The sequence below is a fragment of the Panicum virgatum genome, chromosome 5K (assembly GCF_016808335.1).
Source record: "Panicum virgatum strain AP13 chromosome 5K, P.virgatum_v5, whole genome shotgun sequence".
NCBI classification, from domain to species: domain Eukaryota; kingdom Viridiplantae; phylum Streptophyta; class Magnoliopsida; order Poales; family Poaceae; genus Panicum; species Panicum virgatum.
In genome coordinates, this window is record NC_053140.1 from 37,822,766 (window position 1) to 37,833,661 (window position 10,896).

Consider the following 10,896-nt stretch of genomic DNA (forward strand, 5'->3'; position numbering starts at 1 on the left):
ATTGCAATACTGAACTCCAGATGAAGTGATGGTGATGGAAAAGCTCAGCTGTTTAATACCTGTCATTGTCCAGAGGAAGCAGCATCTCCAGGCACATAAACTGCCATCGCCAAGCATGAGCAGGAAGTAAAGAAAATCATGAATGCAGACCTAAATCTGAGTAAAACTGGGAAAATAGAGCATCTAACAGCAAGGGCTTCCTCTGCTGGCCTGCCTCCGCGAGCACTATCACACCAATCACATCATATCTGAGTAAAATTGCAGAGGTACAGGATGAGCCGAAGGAGCAATCGCATAGATTGTTGGCAACTGCAACCATCTAATGTAAAAGAAAGGGGTTGGTCAACTGAATCATTTTGCATCAGCTAAAAGCTGATAAGCGTTGTTCTTTACAAGCCCATGAATCCATGATGCATCTTGAACGACATACAAGTCAGATGTAAAACGTGCACCTCGACTACTGTTACATGTCCAGAAACATAAAGAGTTCAGATCTTTAATCCGACGCATATGCAGAAACGTGTTGATCCAGCAGTTTTTTTTTTTTGGGAACAGCAGTTTCTGAATTCAGAAGAATATTAGAATGATAACCACAAAGATCATAGACATTAGCAGCCAGATGCAAGGCATGCTATCACCAGCTAGTAACACTAATCATAACATCAGCACTAGTAGCAAAGCAGAATTATTGACAGATTATACAGTCTTAGGAATAGCAACACTGCAATAGATTGACAAACACAAGGATAATAGATCCCACGACATTGTTCAGCTATAGTTCCATACAAATCTCACAACTTTCTTCAGACAAAATTACGGCAGAAACTATCTGCCAATTACAAAAAAGTAAACTGAAATGACAGGAAATACGGTTCATTAGGAAAGGATGAGAAATGATATTGTGATCAAATAAGTAGTCCCTGACAGGTTAATAAGCAAACGACGGTTCACTGGGCCAGAAGCTCCGGTAGATGGAAGCTGCAACCGGCACAAGACCCAGAAGTGCAATCTGAACCTGCTCTGAGGTGCTTGTCCTGATGGTGATCTGCCCACTCAGCTTGTTGTTCAGACCAAGTCGGACTGCCATCTTCGAGCCCCTTCCGATGGGGAATTGTGACTGCAAGTTAGCACCCAGAGCGAGGTCCCGGCGCCACTTCATCAGAGAAAGACCCAAGGTTGACAGCGACTGGCCAATTGGGTAGTCTTTGTCTTTCAGGCGTGCCTCCAAGTTAGCTCCATATGCAGTGTCCCCTTGGGCTTTCATCATACCAGTACTGGCAACTAGTGACAGCCTCTTCCCAAGGGAGAGCTGATCCTCGACCTTCAGTCCAGTTGCCACTATGTCACCCAGGAAAGTTACTGAGAATCCTCCGGTGGTCTTGTTCTTCTTGATATTCTTGATTTTGGTCTCACCACGGAGAATATATGCAAGCTGCCGCCCAACAGTCTGGATATCAAAACCAGCAAGTGATGAGGCATTATCCCCATGCTTTGCTGCAATGGAAGAGTCTAAATGGATGCTGAATTCCTTCTTGTCCTTGGTAACCTGAACTGCTACATTTGCTGGGAACCTATTAAGGATAGCTAGTGTCTCTTCAACGCTTACTCCATCATAACCACAATCATGATCCCACCCATGCGCATCTAAAACAGGCCTTGCTAGGACAGTTGAAGTTGGCTCCAGAAAGCGGTACCGGTACGTGGGATTGTCGCAATCAAATGAAGGAGGCAGCACCATGTCAGGTAAGGGAACTGATACATTCTCTGGAGGAGGGTCCTGATCATTCTCACCAGTGATATTAGCATACCCATAATCATCATCCAGATCAGTTTTTCCCCTCTTCTTCATCTCCTTTAACCTGCGGATCTCATCCTTCCATTGTTTCTTCTGGAGAAGCTTGACCCTGTAATCATACTCATCAAAATAAGCATTTTTCTGCTCCTTTGTGAGCCTCACAAGCTGAGCTTTGGTCAGGGGCTTGAAGGGTGGAAGCTGATCATATTCTTCTTCATCATCATCTTGTTCCACATCTGAATAATCATCCAATTCAATATCAGAATCATCTTCATTGCCACCCTGCTCAGCAGAAAGTTTGGGGTGGGCTCTTGACTGCAAGAGTGAGGACAGCAGGAAGGGAAGAGGCGGGGAGCGGAAACGGAACCCAAAAAGCTTCCCAGGATTAGGGTCCTGAAGCTTCAAAAGTGAGTTGGCTTCTGATAATATCTTTGAGGAGTAGCACAAAAGCAGCATCTGATGCCTCCAGCTTTGGCCATTGGGAAGCACTTTCTGGCCCTCGCGGTTCCTCCTGCAAGAAGGATGGTTCTCAACAAGGGCTACTGGGTTCATCAAACGCATATCTCCTGCAGCCTGCCTGATGGATTGCTGGATGATGTGGGATCTCTGAGCCATCAAGACCTCATATGTCATGGGAGCACCATTGAGGCCTTCAGGAGGAGCAGAGGCAGCATGTGTGAGCGCGACAATGGCGTTGAACCATATGGATGAACCAAGAACAGCGGTAATGGTTTTCAGAAGAGGCAAATCATTGAGATCACGGCTCAGACTATCCAGACGATCAACATATAGAACAATATCTGGGGGACATTTCTTGGTAAATTTCTTGACAGCAGAAAGAACCTTTCTGTTGGATCCTTGGTCCATCACATTGAGTCGAAGGCCTGGTGTATCAATGATTCTAATCTTGACGCCATCCACATCACCAACAATTTCTCGTACATTGCTGGTAGCTGAGCTAAAGGCATCAGTTCTGGTCTTCTCTTCACCAAAAATAGAATTGATGGTTGCACTTTTGCCAACTCCAATCTTTCCAAGAACAAGTATGTTGCATGAGAAGTCCAGATCCTCTTTTCCCTCTGCTTCAAGAATTAAGGCCTTCCTCCGTGCATTATCAAGGCTGAAAGCTCGGTTGGTCTGCCTTCCATGCCGAATACCCTCAGCAAGGCTCAAACGATACAACACTTGTGCTGCTACTGTTTCTTCAGGAGTAGCTCCCAACCTGTAAACGAGACGCAGAAACTTCACTCTTATCAACTCAACTTTTTCATGCAACTTCTTCTCTTCCTCAGTCATCTCTTCAGTAGGATCAGTGGTAACTGCAAGCTCCGAGGGGCTGAATGGGTTTGACCTGGCAGGTTGTCGAGGAGCAATAGGCCTTAGAGATGTTGCCGATGAACCCAGACCAGCAGGTCGATCCATGGTGAATATTCTAGAACCATCTTGGGAACCGACTGAGATCTTCCCATCTGATGATCCACCTGTCGCCGCTTTCAGAAGGGCAGCCAGGGCAGCAGAATCAAATCCCTTCTCTTCCCCGTCATCATCCTCATCATCCTCTGAATCATCAAGCATAATCTGCCCATCCATGCTATCATTGAAGTCTCTTGAGCCAGACACACTACCACTAGAGGATCCTTCTGCAAGCTCCTTCATGATCTGCTTTGCAGCTTCAGAGCTCTCTAAGATAGCAACACGTGCGGGACTCGTGTCAGAGTTTGCCCCATCCTCATCCTCATCAGCCTCGTTGCCAACCCCATCCTCAACATCTGCCACAGCCTCCGCCTCAATTATGTCATTGTCACCAGCCTCCTCTTTGTGATCAGCAACCTCAGTAGCACCAACAGTCTCATCAGCACCATTATTTTCATTGCTTGATTCTGGCACCAACTCTGGAGCAGCAGCACCAATTTCAACCTCTGTGAGTTTCTTGGCACCAACATCTTCCACAGCTTCACTGGCAGCAACCTGGTCTTCAGCATTCTGCTTTTTCTCTGGGCTATCCTCAACCACACTGTTTGCAGATGCAGGAGCAGGCTCCTCTGCGCTTCCATCATTCACATCCTGGATAGGTGCACCATTTAAATTTGTTTAGATCACAACTAGCATCAATGCTATAAAAAACAAAATCAGATTGAGGATGCTCACTTACCACTGGACTCGCCTCACTGTCTAGCTGAGGCTCGGCGTCTTCATATTCAGAATCCATGTTAGTTGATTCTTCCAGGACTTCACTGGCAGCAGCCTGGTCTTCAGCATTTTGCCATTTCTCAGGGCTATCCTCAACCACACTGTTTACACTTGCAGGAGCAGGCTCCTCTTCGCTTACAGAATTCACAACCTGTATCGATGCATCATTTAAATTTGTTTACATCACCACTAGCATCAATGAAATCAGACTGCATCATTTAAATTTGTTTACATCACCACTAGCATCAATGTTATAAGCAACCAAATCGGACTGAGGACGCTCATTTACCCCTGGACTTGCCTCACTGGCCGGCTCAGGCTTGGCGGACTCGTCATTGTCGTCAACATCAGCACCCTTGTTAGTTGATTCTTTCGGGGCTTCACTCGCAGCAGCCTGGTCTTCTGCATTCTGCCCTTTCTCAGGGCTGTCCTCAACCACACTGCCTGCAGATGCAGAAGCAGGCTCTTCTTCGCTTCCATCAGTCAGAATCTGTGTCGATGCATCATATAAATTTGTTTACATCACCACTAGCATGGTAGCATCAACAATATAAGCAGTAAAATCAGACTCAGGACGCTCACTTACCACAGGACTCGCCTCACTGGCTGGCTCGGGCTTGGCAGCCTCCTCTTCAACGTCAGCACCCTTGTTAGTTGATTCTTCCGGGGCTTCTTCACCAGACACCACATCATCACTGGCTACCTTCTTGTCATCTAATTCGCCATTAGCTTCAGCAACAGGGGCTACCTTATCCTCTTGTTTGGTCATCTCCATGCTCTCAACAGAGAAATCAACCACCTCATCGCCCAATTCGCCACCATCTCCAGTCCCAGAACCTACCTCCTCGGCCTTGTCCTCTTCCGGTTCCAGCTTCTCCTCGGCCACTGCGGACTCCGCGGAATCCGCTACCTTATCCACAGCCTTGGCCTCTACCGCAGCATCTCCTTCCTCCTGCTGCTCCCGTAATCCATCCTTCTCATCACCCTCCGACGCATCAGGGGAAGCCACCTCCACCGATTCGCCGGTGTCCGACTTGGACCCCACGGCTGGCGCGGGCGCCGCCACAGCTCCCCCGCCGAAATCATCCTTGTCGGCCTCCGCCGCGCCCGAGCTCCCACCTTTACCATCCTCCTCCACTTCCCCGCCGTCACCCCCTCCTCCGGCACCCTCCCCCTCGCCGTTCTCGGCCTCCGGACCCCCAAACCCCTCACCTTTCCCCTCCGATTTCTCCTCCTCGGCCGCCGCCGCCGCCTCGACTTTCTTGGTCGGCTCCCCCTCGGCGGCGGCCGCCGCCTCCGCCGCCGCCGGGGCGGGGCTCTCTTCTTCCACGGGCGCGACTGCGGCGGCGTCGGTGGTGGGGGCCATGGCCGCCTCTTGCTCCGCCAGCACGCAAGGGAGCAAGAAAACAGCAGCGGTAGGATTCGGATCGAGGGGGTCGCCGGGTGGGGAGGCGTCGAGAAGATAAGGTGAGGGGAGGGTTTTAGGTCAGGGTGGGGAAAAATTATCTTCCGGATATTTATAGATGGCTTCCTTCAAATTTCAGTTTTTTTTAGCTGGAAAACATATACTCCTACCCCTTTTTTCAGTTAGGTTTGGTGTGTAATTGTTGGAGATGGTACCAAACAGCTGCACAACAGCACAAACTAGAGGTGAGATGACAAGGCAAGCAAAATCAAGGGATGAAGGTGTGCTATGTTTTTTTATTTGGGGGGTGGGGGATTTTTTTTTGTTTAGATTGTTTGTCTTGTAGTTTTGGAGAGAAATATCTTCATATGGTTTTATTTTGTTTGGATTTATATGTTGTATTTGAAAATAATAGGAGCATTTTCCTGAAATAGACAATATGGATTTTCTCGGCATATTTTGGGCTCAACCATTAAAAGAAAAGGAAATAAAAAGGTTATTCATAATTGGCTTCATTATCTTTTCATAATATTTTTTTGGGCGATTAGTTAACCTAGCTAAGTGCTAGGGTCTTTGTTATAAATATGTACATGGCGTAGCATATATCGTCAGGCTTTTAGTTCTTTTGGTGAAACTATACTTTTAGTTTGGATTATTAGCCTGTAATTTTGGGAGAAGATGGTATCACCCAGCTACAAAGTATAAGAAGCCAAAGAGTAGTGAGATGGCAAAGGAAGCAAGGAAATCTAGGGGTGACACTTTTGTGTTTACTAGGTGTATTGTTGTGCTTTTGTAATGTTTTTTTCTTTTGGTTTGGTTTTTTGGTGTACTCCATATCTTATATCATTTAATTGCCCTGTCTAATAGACAAGGTGAAGCATCTTGCCATCGTTTTATTACATACAGTGACAAAAAGGTTATTTACATTGCCACCACCATTGTGAGTTCTAATTTTTTGTGTTGGTTACCTAGGTGTTATAATGTTACAATAATTTTTTGTTTGTTTGTCTCATATTTTAAGTTGACATGGAAAATGTAATTCATATTAACTTCCTACAAAATGACGGAATGGATACCGGCCGCATCAACACTATATTGTGAAAAATATTTAGCTTTGATTGCATTCTGAACCAGATACTACATAAATTTTTTTAATCCAAAAGCTACTTTAGAAGCTATAAATGGTATGTCAAGAAATAAAAACAAAAGGTTGATTTTACACATGCTTCCTGACTATGCTGATTTTTTTTCCAAATTAGGTATGCGACCATACTTATTTTCCAAATCTTTTTTTGTAGTGGATAGTTGTGCTTTTTTATCAGACTGTGCAACCATACTAGTTTTAATTTCTTCGATGGAATGGAATTTTTGACCATTAGTAGAGCTCTTTTTTTGAGTTGGTAGATTAGATTATATAATATAGTACGCGCTGGTGGTTGTGGCCCCATCCCATCCGTAGTACCCTATGGTCAGAGCCCTGAATCACCGTCAATCACGCTGAAGCCGCCACTCTCCATATGGGAGTGGCGTGGGTGGCTAACCGTGCTAGCCACATGATACAAATCCATATCTGAATGCGCACGTATCATGTTTCGAACATCCCATTCTCAGCCCATATTCCTCTAAAGAAGCCATAGCTGGTGCTATGTTCTTATCTTGCAGCAGTGGCGTTCATTGGCATCCCTCTTGCTACCACATTTCAGCTTTATGATTCGGTGCCTGAGATCAAATATAATCTCTATTTATGAGCAATGCCATTATGATCTCTATTGCCTGAGATCAAGAGGCCTTACCGTGGACACCTTGGTTAGTTTGCGTTACTAGATGATAATAGCCCCATGTTTCGTTTCAAAAAAAAAAAGCCCCATGTACCCTCTTTCAACTCTACTAGGCTCTCACAGTGGCCACTGCTGGACCTTTCAACAGGCTGCTGAAAACTCCACTTCCAAGCTGATGGCGGCTATCCACCTTCACAACAAGCTGAGAAAATAAGAGACTGGCGGGCCTTAGGTCTACCTGTATTCTGAACCATATGCAGTTGCAATAAAACATGCAACTCCACCTGCTTCCTCACAGCTATGAAAATGACTGGCCACAGCTACGAAACAGCGGCTTGTAAGCAGGAATTTTCCCTTCCTCTTTTATTCAGAGATCAACAAAAAACTGCAGCATATATATTCCACGACAAGGGCTACGAAGAGGCAGGGGACAACAACCCCAAAACCTTTCCGATACTTTTAATATCTGAGGTTCTAATATATGTGCTTTTGTTACATTTACGAGGAACCTTTGTAAAATTTGCGTTCCTCTAGTTAGTCTAGTTTTTATATAACTAACATAGTGTTTATGCATTGCTACGGGTAATATAAACTTTACCCAGATGGACAAATTATATGAGAAAACTAATTTTGTGCTCTTTCACTCTTTGCGCAAGCCGTGCCGTGACCGCGCGAGGTATTGATTGTTCGGGTTCCGATTGGAATTTAGATTAATTTATTCGGATTCAGATTGAGATGCAGATTAATTTTTTCGGGTTCTGATTAGGATTCTGATTGATTTATTCCGGTTCCGATTAGGATTCTGGTTGACGGGCCGTGCAATTATTGCTTGCTTTACAAATAGTAAAGATATATTTTTTATTAAGGATCTCATTTGTTAATGTAGTTTCCAGAGAACCTTGGTTTTCTGAGTGTACAGTTTGAAATTGTCATTTAAATGCTATCAACTTGTATGGAACCAAACTGCATTTTTTACAAATGAGAGGAAAACTTCGGCATGTTGGATGCATGATTCTTTTAGAGTTTTGGAGAACTACCATGTTTTCTTAAAAAAAGTTAATTCTGCACAAGCCACTAAGAAAGTTATATAAATATCACTATAAAAGTTCTAGCATCTTCCATATCATTGGTTCAACTTTTACTAGACCTAAATATCACTTCTGCCTATTTTAGGTATAAGAGCAAGGTTAATGGTTACGCCGGTTGCTAGCTTGAAGAACGCCAGATCACGCATAAGGCTGGAAACGGTAGTGGCGGATCCCATATATCAATCAATGCTTTGCAGAGTTTAGCAGCAACGTGGAGCCTTGAGAGAGGCAAAGCAACAACATGGAGCTCGGAGACAGGGGAAGCTGCAGAATAACGCACTCGCCCGCTTCCAGCCAGCATTGAGCAAAACGCCTGTTTCATTCTCTCTCCTAGTTTCTCTCTCACACACATTATATACAAGCTGACATGTATCTCCATTTTGCCCGTCTCGTTGGCTTCACTATATTTGCTCCAACAGGAACAACTAGGGAGACAAAATGTATCTTTTGCCCTTTGTAAAAAGGGCACTTTGACGACTTCTAAGCTCTAACAGCGAGGTGAGGTGATGGAAGCGACAGATACGACACTAAGATCCAATAAAAAATCAACTGATGGTATGGAAGGCGTCCAAATATTTTTAGTGGCATTTATGGAATTAAGAACTTTTATAATGGTGTACGCGGAATTGACTAAAAAACTACATTACCGGAAAGGTTTTGGAGTTGCTTGAGTTTTTATTTCGTAAAACCCCTATTTTCCTAACATTATAATATGTCTAGACTTTCGAAAAACCCACCACAGAATTTCTAAACACAATGCGTGTTCCCACTACATCCCTAGCAAACAATGTGATTTTTTCAACCACCGGTGGAGAGAGATCGCAGCTGCATTCTGGAGTTCCCTTCAGGCTCTCCGCACTCGTCACTCTCTAAATTCACTATCTAAAAGAAATATAACTGCCTGGTCATCGAGATTTTCTTCTCTATATTCAGTTTCTCCGTGTTCATTCACTCTCTAAATTTCTACTCTATACCAACTACCACAAGTGGGGCCCACATGTCATAATTCTTTTTTCTTTTTTTTTATCTCCGCCCTCCCTCCCCACTCTCTCTCTCCCACCGCGGCCCCTCTCTCTCTCCCTCCCTCCCTTCCTCTCTCCCTCCGCCACCGCGCCCCTCCTCCCCCGGCCACCGCCGCGGCCCGCGCCCGAGCGCGCGGAGGCCAGGTGGGGCACAACTCGCTGCCATGGCGCGGTGACGAGGGGTGAGGCTTGTGGCGCGGCGGCGAGAGGCCAGGCCCTCTCCCCGATGGCCAAGCCCCCCGTGGTGAGCAGGGCCGGGCACGCACGAGCGCGCGGCGGACGCGCCCCCTCCCTGCCGCCCCCACCGGCCGTCCTTCGCCCCCTGCTCTCCCCGGATCGACGGCTCGAGCTCCGCTCCCTGCGGCCGCGGCGGAGGCAAGGCACGGCGCTTCGCTCCCCCGTCGCCTCTGCAAATCGAATCGCACAGCCACCCCCGAACCACGGCGGCCCTCCTCTGACCTTCCTCCCCAGCGTCCCGCACCGTGCCGGTCCTCGTCCTCCCCGCCGACGCGCATGCGAGGCAGCAGCGGCGAAGCGCGGCGCAGCCACGGGCCAGCCGCGACCCCCTGCCTCCTTGCCGGCCACGGCCCCCTACCTCCTCGCGGGCCGAAGCTCCCCTCCTCTTTTTCTCTCGCCCTTCCTTGCGCACGCATGGCGGCCCGGCGGCGGGGTCAGTCGCGCGGCGGTGAGGCTGGGCGGAGCGGAGCGCCCGCGGCGGGCCTGGGCGGCGAGGAGCGCGCAGCGAAGCCCGCGTCAGTGAATCGGAGGCTGGTGGCCGAGCAGCCCCTGCGCGCGGCCCCTGCACGCGGCCTCGCTCCCTCCGCTCGCGCCTGGGCGGCCTCGCCGCCGCGGCCTCGAGCTCGGCCCTCCCCGGTGCGGACGGCGGCGAGCGGGCGGATCCGCGCTGCCTCTCCTGCCTCGTCCCCACCCTCTCTCTGGCCTCCCCGCACCCTTCGTTCCGCTCCGGCCCGGCGAGCAGGGGCAGCGGCTGCGCCCCCGGCTCCCTCCGCTCGCGCCGGCCGCAGTGGAGCGGCGAGCAGGGGCGGGCCACGGCGGCCGCGGCCTCGGCTCCCTCCGCTCGAGCGGGCTCCGGCCAGGTGGGCTCCGCCCGGCGCGTGGATCCGGCGGCGCGCGGGGGAGCGCTGCGGCTGCGGGCGCGGGAGGAGGACGGGAGGGCAACGGCCGGTGGCGGGGCCCACGCCACGTCGCCGCGTTGCGGACAGCCGCTACCGCGCTGGCTTTGGCGTGCCGGAGCCCCGTCCGCAACGATAGCGCGCGGGTTAGCGCGCTCCGCTGCAGCACATTTTTGCGCTAAAACCAACTGCAAAGGCTAGAGAGCCCCACTGCGGAGAGCCTCAAATCCGGTTCTTGTCGAGAACCACCGACGATAAACTTCGTCACCGACAGATGGGGCCCGCGTCCGAAACCCACCGCGCGCGCCCTCCCGGCCACGCTCTGGACACGTCAGCAATCCGCGTCGAAACACATCGCAGCCGAGCGCTAGCAGCGGCGCCAACGCCCCACACCCCTCCACGTCACCGATCCGCGGCTCCTACCCTTGCACCAATCAGCGCCCGCCTCTCCTCGCCTATAAACCGAAGCGCCCCCCCTCGCCGCT

At 49.2% G+C, this 10,896-nt stretch overlaps 1 protein-coding gene across 2 annotated transcripts; it reads right to left on the minus strand.

The window, feature by feature from the left end:
* Window positions 1-669: 669 nt before the first annotated feature.
* Window positions 670-5,470, minus strand: LOC120707278 (translocase of chloroplast 101, chloroplastic-like). 2 transcript variants are annotated; one of them, XM_039992148.1, is made up of 4 exons: window positions 4,572-5,470; window positions 4,287-4,475; window positions 3,948-4,136; window positions 670-3,859 (listed from the first exon to the last, which is right to left on the minus strand). In XM_039992148.1, exons 1-4 carry the CDS (start codon window positions 5,349-5,351, stop codon window positions 929-931), a joined length of 4,089 nt encoding a protein of 1,362 aa, XP_039848082.1. In that variant the 5' UTR covers window positions 5,352-5,470; the 3' UTR covers window positions 670-928. The 2 variants fall into 2 exon arrangements, with proteins under 2 accessions (XP_039848082.1, XP_039848081.1); XM_039992147.1 differs by having other exon boundaries at window positions 4,275-4,475.
* Between the last annotated feature and the right edge of the window lie 5,426 nt (window positions 5,471-10,896).

Coding starts and splice junctions, on each gene's coding strand:
- LOC120707278 (XM_039992147.1), bottom strand. CDS start 5,351: ATGGCCCCCACCACCGACGCCGCCGCAGTCGCGCCCGTGGAAGAAGAG. Junction 4,476..4,571: donor CCAGTGAGGCGAGTCCTGTG/GTAAGTGAGCGT, acceptor GCATCGACACAG/ATTCTGACTGATGGAAGCGA. Junction 3,860..3,947: donor ACAGTGAGGCGAGTCCAGTG/GTAAGTGAGCAT, acceptor GCACCTATCCAG/GATGTGAATGATGGAAGCGC.